The sequence below is a fragment of the Talpa occidentalis genome, unplaced genomic scaffold (assembly GCF_014898055.3).
Source record: "Talpa occidentalis isolate TD23 unplaced genomic scaffold, MPIMG_talOcc4v2.1 talOcc4.6, whole genome shotgun sequence".
Lineage (NCBI taxonomy): Eukaryota > Metazoa > Chordata > Mammalia > Eulipotyphla > Talpidae > Talpa > Talpa occidentalis.
Window position 1 is genome coordinate 27,225,953 of NW_023604972.1, and position 18,205 is coordinate 27,244,157.

The following is an 18,205-nucleotide window of genomic DNA, read 5'->3' on the forward strand; positions in this document are numbered from 1 at the left end:
GGCACTGAATGCCAGTAGTATTCCTCCCAAGTTACAACAACCCAAAGTATGCACAGGCATTGCCAAATGTTCCCAGGGGGGCACATTCACCCCTGCTGAGAACCATGGAACACCTCTATTATATGCAAGTAACTTCTACAGAGATACAATGTTGTGGATACACATACTAGCTTTGGAGTCATAAACTAGGTGTTTAACCATTTTCAAAGTACCTAGTCTCTCTGGAACCTAGTCTCAGATACAGAGTAGAACAGTGATAGTTCCTACCTGAAAGCATTATTTTTCAGTAAAAAGAGACTATAAAGATATTGATATAGATATTTACGTAAAGGACCTAGCCAGGTGCCTGCTGAAAAGGTGGTACTCCATAAATGTAAACCCCTACCCCCAACTTAGCCTTGAATATATGTGTAGAGGCAGGACTGACACAGGGCTGGTTTTCTGATCCAGCAGACCGGGTAAAGGGGGATTCCTGGAACCCTCAGTGGCTTTTGCGGGTTTTTTGTATTTAAATTTACCAGGCACATGGCAGGCAGGGGTGCTGGGGGGCCAGGAGGCTGGCAGTCCTCCCAGCCCCCAGCAAATCTTCACTCTATCTGGACTCTCTCAGGCGTTCTCTCTGCTTCTCTTCTTCTCTCGGCTTCTGCTGGCGTCCCCGTGACGCCGCCCTTATAAACTCAGTTTCTCAGTCCAGGAGTACCCACTTCAGGTGCCCGCCATCAGGCATGCATTCAGGACCACAGGGTTCCCTCATCTATCCTAATGGCAGGAGGGCAGAAAAGCCTGATACTTTTTACCTTACCCTACAATATGTCTATTAATTAATTTCTTCATTATTCATTTAGTAAATATTTAAACTATACAACATGGACTCATATTTCAAACAGAAGATATTGACCATGTAAAATGACAGGGAATAACGCATGTTAACATTACATATGGCTGTGTTTAGAAACAAAATAGAATTAGGACTCCAAGCACTGACTGTGGAGTTGAAGAAAACTGTAGGAGGGGAAAAATTATTTAGTTTTGATTTCTTACTAAGTGGCTAGACTTGGCCTAAATAGAGACAACTTAGAAATACATTAAGCACACGTATGTTGATTGTCTACTCTGTGTTCCAAAAAGTGGATATCTGATAGATAAATAAGACAGATAAGGTCCTTGCTCCCACAGAGCTTCTATTGGAGGAAATAGTTACAAATAATTTTAAATCAAGAAAATATTATAGAATGAAAAGTGTTTTGCAGATAATTACAATGGGATGATATGGTATAGAGTGATTAGAAGGCTACTTAGAGTCGGATAGTTGGGCATAATCCTCTCTAAGGAAGACATTAGTAATAGCCTAGATTAGAATGAAGTTGTCTTGAAGTTTAGGGATAGCTGGTAGAGCTCTCACACTGAAATGTTTTGACAATTTTCAAAGTAAAGATCAGAGAGGCTGGATTTTGTTGGAAGCCTGAAAGAGCAGGGGGCAAGAAAGAGAGATCAATAGAGGTCAGATTGTTTTGAGTTATGTAAGTCAGGATAAGGATTTCACATTTTATTCTAAGTTGTGAAGACTTAGATTTTATTGTGATTGTGAAGCCCCTGCAGAGTTTTGTCCAGGGAGTGATCTTCTCTGCTTTGTCTTTTAGGAAGATCTCTCTAGCTACTGTTTCAGGAATGGATTTCAGAGGGTAAGGAGATCAGTTTTGAGGCTAATGCACTGGTCCAGTTGTGAGATGATGGTGGCTTGAACTAAGGTAATGGAGATGGAGAGAAGTTGAGATATTTGGAATATATGAGAATAGAAGAGTGCAGGAGAAAATAAGAAGGAACAGCTGTTGAAGTAGGAGTAGAAACTGCTACACGTGGTTTCACGAAAGAGCCCTTTCAAGGAAAGAATGGCCAACTCTGTAGAATATTGCCAAGCATTCAAACAATATTTGGACGCATATTATCCTTGGATGTGGTAACCTAGAGCTCATTGGCTAACTTGACAAGAGCAGTGTCAGTAAATACATGGGGTTGAAATCCATGAGATTAATTGAGGAGCAATCGAGATAGATGCAAGAGTGGAGAGCTATAGGGGTGACAACCTTGAGAAGACTGGAAGGAGTGGGATCCAGATCCCACTGGGATCCAGGTCCCATTTGGAGGGTTTGGTTTTTGAAGCTTTAGCAGTAGGAGGCAGAAAAAGTGTGGGTACAGCTATAGATAGGCTGGTTTGATGGTGGGAAAACAAGGAAGTTCCTATCTAATTGCTTCTACTTTTCTCAGTGAGGTAAGTTCACTAAGAATTTAAGACGAAGGGAGTTGGAGACTAGGTTTGAAAGGGGAAGAGATGGTATGAAATGGCTGCTTAAGAAAATGCCTGACATATTAAATATGCAGTGGTTCTTCTCAGATAATAATCCAGTGTGACTTTTATCTCTTATTTTTATTAGCCAAGAGGTTAGAGTCCTATCAGGAAGTTATCTCCGAAGATGAAGATCTTGCAGAGGCTCCCAGTGGTTCCCTCAGCAATGTGGCAAAACTAAAGGCCTCCAACTGCAGGACAGTTCATAATGGGCCTTTGGGAAGTAAATCCTCAAATTATCTTGCTGGGAGCTGTTTTGCTCTAGGAAGTGGAGAAGGAGCCAGTGAAGTGCCTCATTCCAGACAGGCTGCTTTCAGTAGCCCCATTGTAAGTGTGAATGCGTGACTTGAATCTTGCACTTCTATAGTGAATAATGAAAGAACATCCTTGTAATTATGATAGAGCCAAATACTGTTGTCTTTTCTACTTGAGAGGAGACTACCAAATGACAGTTCAGTGTGATTTTCACGTATAATAAGAAGCATAAACAAAAAAATCCCAACTTCCTAAATTTTGAGATAATTTGGTGTTGAGAAATGTTACATCATTTGTAAAATTGATATAATATTTCTGATCAAGATCGATAAGTCTGAGCCTGCAGAAGGCTGCCTTGGTTTGAGAATCATGACTTAACTCCCAGAACCAGCAAAGCAGGTAAGTTTATCTAAGAGGGAAATTCAAAGGCCTTTTGGTGCTGCCAGACTTTTTTTTAAAATCTTTCTGTAATCTTACCCCAAATCCTACTAAACATTCCACCTCCAATCTTACTCTTCAGAGAGACATTTTTTTTTTTTTTAATACTGCCATTTCAGAGCTCAACAGGGTGTGTTCTTGTGTCTTGGAGAAATTTTGGGAACTGATTTTCTTTGACAAACCCATTTTACTGCAGAAAAAAGCACCATGTAGAAGATGGGAAAGAAGGAAGATTCTTGTGTGGAAAAACTAGAAGTCAAAAAGTTTACCATACTTAAAATTACTTCTGTAAAATTTCAGCTCTGTTCTCTCCCTTTCACATTCATTAACTCTCGTGTTTTCCAAGATGAGAATTCCCCAGCCATGGGAGTGGTAACTGGTTGGTGATCTCTAAAATAGATGACATAAGAACAAATCAACTATGAGGAAACTTTGCATTTCAATGTTGAATTTTAGTATATGAGATTCATAGTAGAGATATGATCTGAGTAGACCCCGGGGGTCTCATTTGCCCTGGAAAAGTGTCCTCTGATGTTTTTCAAAGTTGTCAGTAAAAGTGCAATTATGGCAACCAGAATGATCATTTTAGGCTAATCCTGGTTAATTGGTTAATTTCTGTGGCAATAAAGATATAAAACATGTTATGCAGTAACATGTGTCAAGCTATTCCAAACATCTAGACTTGATTTTTATCCAACATCTGAAAAAAATACAGGGAAAGCATGTACAACAGCTTTCTCTTTCTGCTCACTTCAAGATTCTATTAGACTAAAAACATATTTTCTTCTAATTTTATCTATTTTGGGTATTCCTCTACTGATCTTTTACTTTCCCACCTTCCTTAAGTTAACCACATGATGATTCATTTTAGTTGGAAAGTGGCAGGAAGTTGGCCAGCTGGTGGGGTTGTGACATAACTTCCCTCCTGGTTTTGGAACTAACCGTACTCTTTTCCTGGAACGAACGATTGTTTCTTAAAGACTTTGTGCTTTTGTTTTTACTATTCACCCTAAGATTTATTCCCTCCCTCACAACCTACCTCTGTAGGTAGCCAAATCTGATGAAACACTTAGTTCTTTAAGAAGAACCTTAAATATCGTCTCTTCTGAAGACTTCAAGACTCTCCTTTTCCCAGTTCTTTTTACACATTCCCTCCTTCCCCTTTGGTGCCTATTACATTGACTTTATTTCTGCCTGTAACATTACACCCTTCGCTCCTTGCGAAGAGGACTTGCTTATCTTAAACCCTCAACATCTAGCAGTGTCTCAAATGTCCATTCTCAATAAGGCATTTTGAAATGTTGCTAAATAAAACTGCTTAACATCATCAGTCTTTCCATTAGTTCATTTTTGTTTTGACTTGCCCTGTGCTCCCATGCTTGCCATTCGTCATTCTGATGACATGATGCTCTGGAGGTTTTCTTGTGTTTTTTGTTTTTAATACCACATCCCAGTACATGGGATGAAGAGATCTTCCTTGAAATAGAAGATCATCTCTCATTCTTGCTCTAGAAAAGTTGAGTTTATCTTTTCTTGGAGACTAAAGATTATTGTGAGAAAACTTACAGGTTCTTTGACCTGAAAAATGAACTTCTGTAAACATTTTTCATATGATTACAAAAGCCCATGTCGAGAACACCAACTTGAAAGCACACTAAAAGCTGTGCGATCCAGTGGAAGACTGTAGGCTACCACTATTCATGGGTAGTCCAGTTGAGAGGCAGAGAGCAAAGATCCTAGCAGTGTGTGGGGAGAGGTGCCAGTCATTGGGGGTTAGAATGCCATGGAGATCCATGAGTCCAGGGTTCATATTACCTATTTTAGAAATAGAAATCTTTTTAAGCTAGCCTTTTCATGTTACTTCAGTCTTCTAGAGCTTACATTCAACAAACGTGCTGTTCATTCTAGCTAGAGTGCTATTCCCTTAGATCTTTGTATGACTTCCTATCATTAAGGTCTCAGCTGTGATGTCATCTCCTCAGTAAACCTTTATTTTCACCCAACCCAAAGTATTTTCCATGCCCCTTCCCAATTTCTCTGTCTCAATTTCTCAATCTAAAAGTAGCATATTTATTTATAGATTAGTTTTGCATCAGCTTTTCCTCCCACTAGAATGTGAGTTCCATGCAAGCCAGGATAGTCTCTGTCCTATGCACCTCTCTTTCCCTGAGGGGTGCCAGATATCATAGATCAATACATGTATGTGGATTAATAAGTTAATTATTGGCTAATAGTAGACAATGACATAATAATGATATTAAATGAATATATATGGCTGGCTCATTAATGAGCAGTCATTAGATTACAAGTGCCTATGAATTCCATCGAGCTCCGGTGAGATTCAAATATTGCTATGTTAAATATCACAGGTTAGTAGATATTAATGTATTTAGACCAGAGTCTAAGAATGCTTTGTAACAGCAGATAATTCAGGGCTTTAAAATCCACTCTACCCCTGGTAACCTGCCTGGAACTATGTCATTTGAGAAGGAAAAGGAACATTAAATTACTTGGGTTCCTGTTGTGCTGATCTCCTCTCCCTCATTATCTTATGTACTTTATATAGCTGCCCTGTGGGGAGCTGTTATTTTATCATTATTTGTAAGAGGGAAATGCAGCTTAGGGGGTGAGATAACCTGCCTCAGGCTACACGGTAGTATGCATTTGTGTCTAAGACCTGTCCCCAAACTCCTCACCAGGTAATACAAGCTACATATTCTGAGTCCGAGGTCACATATCTCCATATTTTGCTCTTTGCTCTAAATCACCTTTCCTGGATTTCCTGCAGTTATGCTTTGCCAGCCAACTGTGTACAGGGCTCCTCTAGAATATATTGGCACTTTTGTGAAAACTTGGTTCAGAGCAGGTGGTCCCTTCTTTGACTCATCTGAAAATTTTCTAACGCAGTGACTATATGTTACTAGATTTTAAAAAGATTTCTACTACATCAGTCTTCTGTTAAAACTAATATTTTTAAATGGGAGAAGCATTTGTTAAACAAAATTGAGTATTTTTTTTCAATTAGTCCTTAGCATCAGTTTGTACTAAGAGTCTTTAAGAGGAGAGCACAGGGTGTAGTTGTCAAATATTTGATGATAAGAACTCTCATTATTGTCTTGTGATTAAATGTATTAGCTGACTCACAGTAGTTTTATTTTGGCGTGTTGTTTCTTTCCAAGAGTAATGGAAATATTTTGTTAAAATAATGTGGTTTGAATAATGCCCTCATTTTAAAGAGTTGATACTCATCAGTTCCTATTTGATGAATCTATGCCCATGGTAGAATCCTAGACTCAATAATATTTAGCTCTGGCACTCTGTATTTCAAAATAAATACTTATTCAACTAGACGTTGGTATTGTTCCTATTTCTTATTTTTTAAAAAAATATTTATTTATTTATGCATACAAGAACTGGGGTACAGGCCACAGGTGTTGCGGGGGGTGAGAGGATTCACCAGAGACAGAGCGGGAAACAGAACAGGTAGATTGACTGAAATGCACTGCTGAAAGGAGCAGCAGGAGAGTCAGGAGAGGTCTGCTGCGCCATGTGGGTAACTCCCTCACCAGGGATTGAACTCGTGCTGCAGTGGCTGCGGATAGCTTCATAGGTTGTGTCTTGACCCCTTGAGCTACCAGGGAGGCCCTGTTCTTATTTCTTATTTAGCTTAAGTTACTAGTCAAGGTCATCTCCATTAATAGTGTCTGGATTTTCTTTTTCTTTTATTTCCCTATTCTCACTTCACATAATTATCATCCAGTACCTTAATTTTTTTTATAAGAATAAAATTACTATCTCATGTTTCATGAATTCTTAGTTATACAGGCTACGCTTTATGTAGATTTAAAACTCTTGTTTTTAGACACTTATTATAATAACGCATTGTCTTATTGGCTCTTCAGGAAACAGATGTGGTTCCAGACACCAGGCTTTTGCACAAATTTAGTCAGATTACACCTCAGCTCTTTAACTCCTTAGATGAAACCCTCCCAAATCCACCACTGGAGACGTTATACATCTTTGACTTCTTTATTGCATTGGCAATTTGTAACACAGTAGTGGTTTCTGCTCCTAACCAACCGCGACAAAAGGTAAGGCCTCTAATGCAAACAAAGGTTGCCTTCTAGAAGAGAGGTTTGGATTTATTTTTTAAAAAAATATTTATTTATTTAAGCTTTATTTATTTATGCATATAAGAGCTGGGGTACAGGCCAGAGATGCGGGGGTCGGGGGGTGAGAGGATTCACCAGAGACAGAGTGGGGAACAGAACAGGCAGACTGACTGAAATACACGGCTGAGGGGAGCAGCGGGCGAGACAGGAGAGGTCTGCTGCGCCATGTGGGTTGCTCCCTGGCTGGCTGGGGATCGAACTCGTACTGCAGAGGCTGCGGATTGTTCCATAGTGCATTGCTTAACCTCTTGTGCCACCAGGGAGTCCCGAGAGGTTTGGATTTAAATATACTTATACTGGTTTTGTTATAGATGATGGTGATGATAGCAGCTAATATTTATATATCACTTAATCTGTGCTCTGGACTGATCTGTGCTCTGTTCTGAGTGAGTTACTTGTAGTAGTATGCTTAATCCTTCAACAACCCTATGAGTCAGGTACTATTATTCTACTATTTCCCATTTAACAGATGAGATTAAGTAACTTGCTGGGGTCACAGGACTGGTTTGTGGGGAGGTGGGATTTGAACCGAGGAAGTGTGATTCACTGCTATTAAACTATTTGCTTCTAGGAGGATAGCTGGTAAGAGAAGTTCTTGTTCTTTTTGTTTTAATTTCCTTACCAAATGAAGCTTTCTTTGAGACTTCTGAGACCTCCACCTTCGTATAAGCTACCTCAAGAAAAATACAATATTGGATTCATGATCATTTATCATGATAATGTATCTTTTTCATGTCCAATTGTGTTAGTTTTAACTCAGTCAATCTAAAATCCATTACATCTATAATTCAACAAGTTTCTACAATTCCCACAAAGCTGGGATTTCAAAAGTTTCTTTTTAGTTTAGAATTCATGGAAAATTCATTTTCAACTAAAAAGACTTGTTTTAGAAACTGGTGATTCACCACTTGCTGTGCTGCTTTCTTTGTATGTAGCCATCTCTCTTTTTGTAAACACTCACTTAAAAGTCTATTTGCAGCCCAACCAAATTAAATTTTAATTTTCCCTTAGATCATTTTATTTGGCAACATCAGAGGTGGTCAATTTTAACATAAAAATAATTTGCTTCCAATTAAGCTTTCATTTGAAGAAAAACTTTTTTTTAATGATTTCAACTAAAAAGATGCTCTTTGAAAACTAATGATGTAGTTAGAAAATAAACCATGAATGGTCTTTCTTTCCTTTCCCTGTAACAATTTTTCTCAAATAGGTGTCTTTGGGTGTTTTCTAAGAAGTATATTTGCCTTATCCCCAAAGAATATAATATTCTAGGGACTGAAAAGAAAATCCCTGTTGGCATATAAGTACCTAAGCTTCATGGTATTTTAAGATAATGATAAAAAGACAGCGTATAAGGCGCTAAACTGAATTCATGCAGATTACAGAAACCTCAACTGTGATTGAGTTTTATTCTTCATTTCTGAATTGCTAACAAGTTTGAAAATTAACCAGCATAATTCCCTCAAACTATCATAAAATTAATAGTTTCTAGGAGAGAATGTTTAATTCCTTGGACACTTCTGATTTAATGCCTTTTAAGATCTAAACAATTTGTCTTCATGATTAATATTAAATGGTAAGCTTAATCATTGACAAAAGTTCAGAGCTAGGAGAATTCAGATTACCAATAAGATATTCTATAAAAACAGAAATTCAAAATCACATTATGGTGTTGATAATTCCTCTTCTGGAAACAACTTTGTTTACTGACTTGTTTTCAAAAGGGAGGTAGAGTAACAACTTTTTATAGAATTTGGAAAAGAAAAGGAAAAAAATAGCAATTTTTTTAACCTTTTGGTTTTCTTCCAGTGTTTTAAATATTTCTGCTATTTCTTATTTGTCCTTATATTGTTCATACTATGTTTATAGTTATTCTCATATTGCCCAACAGTCTTTAAAGACTTTATTTTCAAATACTGGATAATATTTTGAGAAGATAATTCTAATTTGCTATTTTTGAATACTTCATTTGCTTAAAATTGGTATTGCTAGAATGCATACAATAAAGAGTATGGAATTAACCGTATCTTATTTCATTAGGAAAAAGTTGCTATTTGAATGCCCACTGCATTCAAATTCTATGACCAAATAAATGGTCATAGAAATTCTTAATGTGGACAACATTGCACACTTTTCATTGTGGCTATTTTTATTAGTGTTTTCTGTCATAGTTGTAAGTATGAATGGGCTGCTAGTTGTTTAAGGTAGTGGTAACTCTTTTGATTCTCATTTTTTCCCAGTTTGATTTTGAAGTGGTCATAAACGACTTATGACTATATTTTTAAGACCATCCTTATCTTTCCTAGGTTGGCCTCTCTTCACTTAGTGGAATGCCCATTAAGTCTTTGGAAGAGATTAAAAACCTCTTCCAGAGATTGTCTGTCCGGAGATCAAGTTCACCATCTCTTGCCAGTGGCAAAGAGCCTTCATCTGGGGTCCCAAACCCCTTTGTGAGCAGACTGTCTCTCTTCAGTAGAATGAAATTGACTTCACCTGTAGAGGAAGAGGCCTCCCAGTGCAGTGAGAGTCCTCAAGACTCTAGTCATCCCGAATGCCCTTTGGAAACAGAGAAACAAGACTGTGACGCAGGCCTCACCAATGGTCAGGTGGAGTCCCTCCCTGGACAGCCCTTGGCCTCAAACCTGTGTTATGAGGCCGAGAGCCCGGATGAAGCGGCCCTGGTGTATGCTGCCAGGGCTTATCAGTGCACTTTACAATCCCGGACTCCAGAGCAGGTCATGGTGGACTTTGCTGCACTGGGACCATTAACATTTCAACTTTTACACATCCTGCCCTTCGATTCAGTAAGAAAAAGAATGTCTGTTGTGGTCCGGCACCCTCTTTCTAACCAAGTTGTGGTGTATACAAAGGGTGCTGATTCTGTAATCATGGAATTACTTTCCACGACTAACCCAGGTGAGTTCCTACACACTTGAGAGCGTAGTGACAGGAGGAGTTTGGACACTCTGTTTAATTTGGTGAAAGCAAACAAGTGGATGTTTGGAGACCAACCACACTTGGTTAAGTGGGGGAACCTGTCTAGGATTTGGTGAGAAAGCACTAAAATTTTGGGGCTACATGACTTGGGTTCAAATCTGATCTCTGCTGTTAGTTATGAGTTGGCAAAGTTATCTAATTTTTTCAATGTCTAAGTCTTCAATAAGTTGGCATTATAGTTCCTCTGTTATACCTGAGAAGCACCTGAGAAGTTTAATGACCTGCTTAGGCATGTGGAGGCTTTGACCTTGAACCTAGCAGGTGACAAGTGCTCCATGAACAGCAGCTAATATAGCTATTGTAACTGTGTTTCAAATGGTGGTAGAAAGGTGTTTATATTAAAAGTTATCAGTACTTTCTTTTCCCCAGGGAGAGAGGGATAACAGGGCAAGATTTATTCTGATGCCTTCTCTTTATAAATGCACATGTGGGATTCAAAATGACATGGCCTTTTGTTTGTTGTGAATTAAGCTCTCACTGTTTTTTAAAATATATCTATAATTGGGCAGACTAGTGGGAACACTTGTGTTTTGTTAATTATTTCAGATGGAGCAAGTCTGGAAAAACAACAGATGATAATAAGGGAGAAAACCCAGAAACACTTGGACGACTATGCCAAACGAGGCCTACGCACTTTATGTATAGCAAAGAAGGTGAGTGGCTGAGTTCTCGCCCTTGCTCCACCAGCATTTCATGAAAACTAGCACATATCAAACCCGGACACAGGCTTGGACCACCACCTCTCTATTCATGGCTAACCTATTCGATATGCATTGGGTGGCTGGAGTTTGTTCTCCAAGTGTTTTGTCTGAAACATACCTAAAAGTTACCTTCTCTGAGTTACACGTTTCAGTATATCTGGGATTGCCTTTGTGTGTAAATAGCAGTTTGGGAATACAGTCCCTGGGTCTTTTTTCCCCTAAGTACTTTCTAATTTTCGCTCCTCTGTCTCACAGCATTAAATGTGCTTTGGAAAGAATGAGGCTAGAGCCTGGCTTTGTTTTTCTCCTTTAAGTTATTGATAGTTTTTCCTGACATGTTCATCAGTGTTCCTCTGTAAACCCAGTGAATTCATTAAATATTATCTCAGTATTGATTATTCTCTGTTGAGAATAATCCCAGAGTATAGTGTATCCATACAAAATAAAAGTTTACTAAGAAAGAAGACAGCGTCAAGAAATGATTTGGGGGGTGTTATTACCAGCAACTCCCCTGCCTCGGGAGGAGAATAGGAGAGACAGAGATGGAGCCCTTTCTGAACGGATTGGTCAAGGTTTTTGTGGCACTTGGCCAGTGGGGTGTAGCTTAGGAATTCACCAAGTCAAGCTGTACATTTTTGAAGTTAGAGTTTCAGTTCCTCCATTCATCCTAGACTCCCACGTGTAGAGAAGACATGGAGATACGGGTGGATCAAAGTATCCGTATGTTAATGGCCACCCAATAATTTCCCAACCACAGGACACCTAGGAAACCTGACTTGTAGATTTCTAGCAGGACCTCTTTTTCTTATCCAAATTCTAGTTTTTAGGGGCTATCTTGTCAACTAACTACATGGAGAAATCAAAAGGCCTAACTCACCTAGTGTAAGAAGAATGCAGAATTCAAGATCTAAACGGGCCCTCTGTTTTTTCAGTGGAATGATCCTACCCTTGATAAAATGTAGCCCAAAAGATGTCAGATTCTCCCAGATCAAATTACCTTGTGGACCAAAGTAAACAGATGAGAGAGAAAAGACCTCATCCTTTCTCTATGCTGCATCATAAGAACTGAAAGGGAGATTTGTCCCTCGCTGGCAACTTAAAGACAAAGGAAATTGCACCGTTCATTCCAAAGAATTCCACTTAATATTGTTTGGAACAATATTTTCTTGCTTCATCCCTGTGGTCCCCACTGTCTTTTTTTTTTTTTTTTACCTTTTTAAATACACATAAGCCAATTATTGAAAGATATCAGAGTTCCTGCTGGCTACCTTATACCTCAAACTGAATGGACCTGACACCATTTTCTCTGCTGCCATGCTGGAAATGTCCTGGATTTAGCTACCAGGTGGAGACCTCTCCCAACTGCATATTTCCTGGTTTAAATAAAAAGATTAACCCATTTTCACCCTATATGGTGCCTAGAATTTCTAAGAGGCACGGAGTTCCAGGGCCCATCTGTCCTCATCAGTGTTGCACTGGCTGATGACACTTCAGAAAGCTCCTGAGCAGGTGGCAGGAGGCTGTGAACCTGGCGTGGACGTGGCTAGGGAGGAACTCCTGAAACCAGTTGGTGGCTTGAGACTTCACCAGTGGACAGTTGTGGCAGGATCACCCACTGGCCCACTTCACAGCTCTTTTTTCTCCCCCAAGGTTATGAGTGACACTGAATATGCAGAGTGGCTGAGGAATCATTTTTTAGCTGAAACCAGCATTGACAACAGGGAAGAGTTATTGCTTGAATCTGCCATGAGGTTGGAGAACAAACTAACATTACTTGGTAGGTAGACTATTTTGTGTTGTCAGAATGACAAATTTTGAAAATATCTGGGTGTCTTGTAATAAGTTTTTTCCTAGTAGTTGTTTTTTTCCCCTCCACTTTGATCCAATAAACGTAAGTGGTACTGCCCACCCTGTCCAACATATGGACTCCATTTCTCTGGTTGGGACAAAAACAGCTATGATTTCTCCTAAGTCATTTCTCTGTGACAATGGTATACTTGTCCTCATATGAAAATCCAAACTCAAATGCTCTGTGGGTTTAGTACCAAACTCATTTGGCAGCAAAATCAGGCCTGATTTGATAGTCTACTTATCAGTCCTTATTATCCTAATAGTTTAAACATTTGTAAGTTTTACTGCAGCAATATTAATATGCTTGATTACCAGATATACAAAATATGACAACTGTACTGCGTTACCTTTTAAAAATCTGCAAATCTTTTGAATTTTAAGCTATAACTTGCCTCCAGTTATTTCAGAGAAGGAAATTATAGACATATCATGAAAGAGCATTGTAAATAGGTATTACATCTTACTGGTAAGAGCATTCTTTAAAATTCTGCCCTTCCCTTTGGGAAGTGCACTGTAATTATAGAGTACCTGAATCAATCACCCTCAATTTACATATAAGAAAGTTAGCCAAAAAGGTAAAAACCTAAGTTTGATCAACTCACTGATTCCTCAGGTTTCTCTCCCAAAATATTACTTTTATGTTTTTTTGGCTGTGGGTCTTTCCATTGCATTTGGATTCCCTGGAAGTCACTGGAGTTTATGTAGTTTCCGACTGGGGTGGCTAACAGATGTGGTTCAGGTGCAGCCTCTGTGAGCTTCTGCTGACTTTGGTTTCTTACAAGCCCTGACACTCTTTGGTTATTTTTTAGGGGCCACTGGCATTGAAGACCGTCTGCAAGAGGGTGTCCCTGAGTCTATAGAAGCCCTTCAAAGGGCCGGCATCAAGATCTGGATGCTGACAGGGGACAAGCAGGAGACAGCTGTCAACATAGCTTACGCATGCAAACTGCTGGAGCCAGATGACAAGCTTTTTATCCTCAATACCCAAAGTAAAGTATGTGTAATGAGACTAAACCAGTCATCTTGTTTTCTCAAAGCCAGCAGAGCATTTGTGATTTAATGAATATAAGAGAAAAAAAACCTGATAACTATTAACTATTAGCTCCTTGATTATTATTTCTTATTTTTGTCATTTCTTCTATTCATCATCCCAGTGTGTGCTTGGAAGGGCATTGTTTTTCTAAATGCTCAGTAAAAAAATCATCATGATTCAGAGCATGCATTGTTGAATAAGGGCGTAACAGTTTCCTTTTTAATTTTTTTTAATTTAATTTTTCTTCCTCTGCAAGATTACCAGGGATTTGAAAAATTCAGCCCACAATGACAAAATATATCAAGTTCTGGGATAGCAATCTACCTCCATTTCAAGTTGAGGGGAAGTGCTGATTTCTATCAGAATCAGGTCAATAGTTAATGTTTTAATGTAAAGTCTAAAAATAGATTGTCAGGCTAATCATGCCCTCTAGTGGTAATTCTTAGATAGTGCTCGTGAAAATATCAAAAGTTTGATGAACTGTTAGAGAAAAGGGAAATAAGAGATTTTTTCCTTTAAGGAGAAGGAACTTAAGAGGTTTATCCCTATTCTATTTTTTTCCCAATCCCCCCACTAATCTCCTACACAAGTGTTCTGGTCAGATAAACAGGCATTTGATTTGATTCCTAGTATAGTGAACCCCTCATGACCTGTGCAAATTGTTTAATTAGGTTGGAAATTCTTCCTCCTTCCTTCCTCAGTAATCAAATTTAATCAGTGACGGCCTTCTCAGAATTCCTCTGTAGCTTCTCATCTGGATCTCCACAGCTGCCACAATGAGTCGGCGTGTTTTTATGGTCAGACCTCAGTCAGTACCCAACTCCTCACACTTTAAGGAAGAGTTTCCTTATTCAACAGAGAATGAATAACCTTAGCACCTTGCAGTGGCCTCATGACCCATAACCACAATCACCAGCCAGTTCCCAGCACCAGCTGAAGACTGAGCACAAGAAAATGCTGAGTCACTTTAGGCTGGGACCTAAAATTTTCACACATGGATGATGGTTGGTAAAACCACGAGAATTCAAATGGTCTCCCTGCCCTTACCAGGTCTTTGACCTTGAAGAGTTCCATACCCTCTTGAGGCAATTTCCTTACCTGCTGTTACAGCAGGAATGGGCATGGAGCAGGTTCTCTATGACCCGAGCAGACAGGTAAAGAAGTGAGTCCTGGAGCCCTCAGTGGCTTTTGCAGGCTTTTATTGGGATTTTACTGAGTACACAGCAGGCAGGGGTGCTGGGGAGCCAGGAGGCTGGCAGGTCTCCCAGCCCCCAGCAAGTCTTCACTCTATCTGGGCTCTCTGCTCCCCTCGTGATTCTGCTCTCTTCTCGGCTGGCGTCTCCCTGTTGCCGCCCTTATAAGCCCAGTCTTAGCCCAGGTGAATCCCATCTGTATATGCCCACACCCTATTCCAGGTGCCCGCCATCAGGCATGTATTCAGGACCTCAAGAAGCCATCATCAATCCTAGTGGCGGGAGGGCAGAAAAGCCTGATACATTTTACCTTACCCTACACCTGCCTATTTCATAGGGTTGTTGTGGGCATTAAATGAGCAGATATAAATTGTTTAATGTGGTGCATGAAAGATGAAAAGGGTTCAGTGAACATTGAAAATGGAAAAGTTGTCAATTCTTCATGCTTGATTTTGACTTTGAGATTTTTTTTAGTTTTATTGATTTATCATAACTGTTTAATTTTTGCATCACTGTAATTTGGGTTGTACAGCTTCACACCTCCATGTGAACTCTGTACTCACCCTGCACCAAAGCTCCAGTGTCACAACCCTACCACCTTCCCTTCCCACCCTTCCTACCTATGGAAGAGCTCTGGAGTCTGAAAGTAACCCATTATTCACTACCTGGGATCACCTTGATGCAGTAATTTCTAAAGAACGACATTGATCAATTTAGTTTCATGTGGTAATCCCAGAAGGCACCAGGCGAATTATCTTTGCCTCTTGTTTCAAGGATGCCTGTGAGATGCTGATGGGCACAATTTTGAAAGAACTTCAAAAGAAGAATCCAGCCTCTCCAGAGCAGGCATTCTCAAGTGAGGATGTACGCCTGCCTCCTGGCCCACAGGACTCAGCGCCGAGGGCTGGACTCATCATCACTGGGAAGACGTTGGAGTTTGCCCTGCAGGAGACGCTGCAGAGGCAGTTCCTGGAGCTGACTGCTTGCTGTCAAGCAGTGGTCTGCTGCCGAGCCACACCCTTGCAGAAAAGCGAGGTGGTGAAACTGGTACGCAACCACCTCCGGGTGATGACGCTGGCCATCGGTGAGCGGGGTGCAGCCCTGGGCTTCTCACTTTCATGCCACAGGGAGGCTGATCCTTCTGTCTCTTCTTTCTGCTTGTCCTTTTATCTGCTCTTTTTCTTCCCCACTTTTCCTCCCATTTTCCGCCCTTTTTTCTCTCTACCTTCCCTCATTTTCTCTCCCTTTCCTTTATCACTATTTGACCTTCTGCTATGAGCCAGGTGGTAGCGGTGTGACCTGGAAAATAAGTCAGGACTCTTTGGGTTACATGTCAGATGCCCTAATGAACTGGATTAAGTGATGTACCAAATCACAGATCTGGAAGTCCAGGTGTTCTTTAGGAAAAAGTTCAATTCAGAGACATGAATTTATACAGTCAACAAATATTCATTGAGTGCCTTCTATATACCAGGAGTTTAGACAAGGGTGATACAAGACTACATAAAACTGACAAAGTGTCTTTTCTTTAAAGAGTTTGTATCTCGTGGGAGGTTTTATAGTAAAACAAAACAAAACAAAAATAGCAGAGATATATAGCAGATAGTGGCAAATGCTATTGAAAAAATAAAGCAGAACCAGGGGAATGTAGAGTTTTGGGGGAGGGAAGGGTGGATGCCATTTTAAATAATGTTGGTTTTTTTTTTTTTTTTTTTTTTTTCTGGAAAAGTTCTCTCTGATAAGATTGTGAGCAGAGACTTGAAGAAAATGATATGCAAGTCTTAGGTGATCTGGGGAGAGATCATTTCTGGAGGAGAAGACAATGAAAGTGAGGGTGTGTATGAGGCCAAAACTCCCTTGAGCAAAGGGAAGAATTTGCTGAGGTTAGTGAAGGGCAGAGAAATGGCACCTGGCCAGGTCATTTAGGGTCTTAGAGACTGTTATAAAATTTTGGCTTTTATCTGAAGAGACAGGGAGTCATTGAGGGATTGTGAACAAAGGAAGAACGTGGCCTGCCTTACATTTAAAAGAATCATTGGCTGCTGTGTTGAGAGTAACTGTTGGATTGCAAGGCTGTAATTAAGAAAACCAGTTGGAAATAATTTAGGAATGAGACGATTATGATTTGAGCTTAGATGTGAGCAGAAGAGGTGGTGGGGCATGGGATAGTAATGGGCATGGTTTGAAGAAAGAGCTGTTGACATTTGCTGATGGATTAGATATATTACATGCTAGAAGGAATCAGGGAACATCCAGGCTTTTTCTCTAAGAATGGATAGGAAGGAGCTGCCATATGCTGAGATGGATTCAGGGGAATCAGGAGTTTGGTTTTGCACATGTTAAGTCTGAAAAGTTCATTAGATGTCTAGCCTGTGATGTCAGGTAGGCAGACAGATAGAAAATCTGGCATTTAGCAGTGAGGAGTTGGCTAGAGTTACAAATTTTGGAATCATAAGTCGGGTGGGGATAGCTAAAGCTTTGAAAATAGATGAGATCGGTCCAAACAAAAATGTGTATAAATAAACAAAAGCAGCAGTGTGCGATAAAGCTCTGAGCTCCTCTGTTGTTTGGAGATTAGCAAGATGAGAACTCAGCCATCTTTCTATTTCTGTTTTTCTCGGGATTATTCTTAGTGTCAGTAGCTCTCCTCATCGGGGTGCTGATAAAGTCACTGAAAATTTTGGATTTACACTCTATCCCATTAGCAACCTGAGTGAGAAGAAACTATCTCTCTTTTTAAGTTGTTAGGAGTAAAATATCAGGATTAGATTAGTATTTTGTTCAACTATCTTAATGAACATATTATGAATGAATTGTTTAAGCCCCAAGGATCCAGATTTCCTAAGGCTAGAACACTGAGATATTTCAATTTTATCAACTGAGTTGATCGTAAGCTCATCCCTTAACCAATCACTGAAGCCAGGGAACAGAATTTGCAGGCCTGGTTCAGTTCCCCATCCTATATCTGGGGGTTTGGGTCATGAACTCAGATTGAAAGGAGAATCAGAATGCTATGTCTTAAAAACTAGTGAATGATTGGTGTGAAGTTGGGAACAGCAAAAAGTTTATTACCAATAGAAATGTAATACCTTTTCTTAAGATGCTCCAGTGTGGTGGGAAGAACAAGACATCTCTATGCAACCATACACCATGTGGTGTAGGTATGATAGAGATACGGAGTCATGTGGGGGCCTAACGAAGAACATCTGCTTTAAAGAGTA

At 39.7% G+C, this 18,205-nt stretch overlaps 1 protein-coding gene across 1 annotated transcript in view; it reads left to right on the forward strand.

Annotated features, from left to right (window-relative positions):
- ATP10D (ATPase phospholipid transporting 10D (putative)) overlaps positions 1 to 18,205 on the forward strand; it is a 92,968-nt gene that overhangs the window by 53,957 nt on the left and 20,806 nt on the right. Inside the window, exons 10-16 of the mRNA XM_037530070.2 lie at positions 2,433 to 2,671; positions 6,940 to 7,128; positions 9,516 to 10,125; positions 10,753 to 10,859; positions 12,558 to 12,684; positions 13,568 to 13,752; positions 15,759 to 16,068. Of these exons, the coding sequence (XP_037385967.1) occupies positions 2,433 to 2,671; positions 6,940 to 7,128; positions 9,516 to 10,125; positions 10,753 to 10,859; positions 12,558 to 12,684; positions 13,568 to 13,752; positions 15,759 to 16,068 (1,767 nt within the window). The remainder of the gene's footprint in view (positions 1 to 2,432; positions 2,672 to 6,939; positions 7,129 to 9,515; positions 10,126 to 10,752; positions 10,860 to 12,557; positions 12,685 to 13,567; positions 13,753 to 15,758; positions 16,069 to 18,205) is intronic.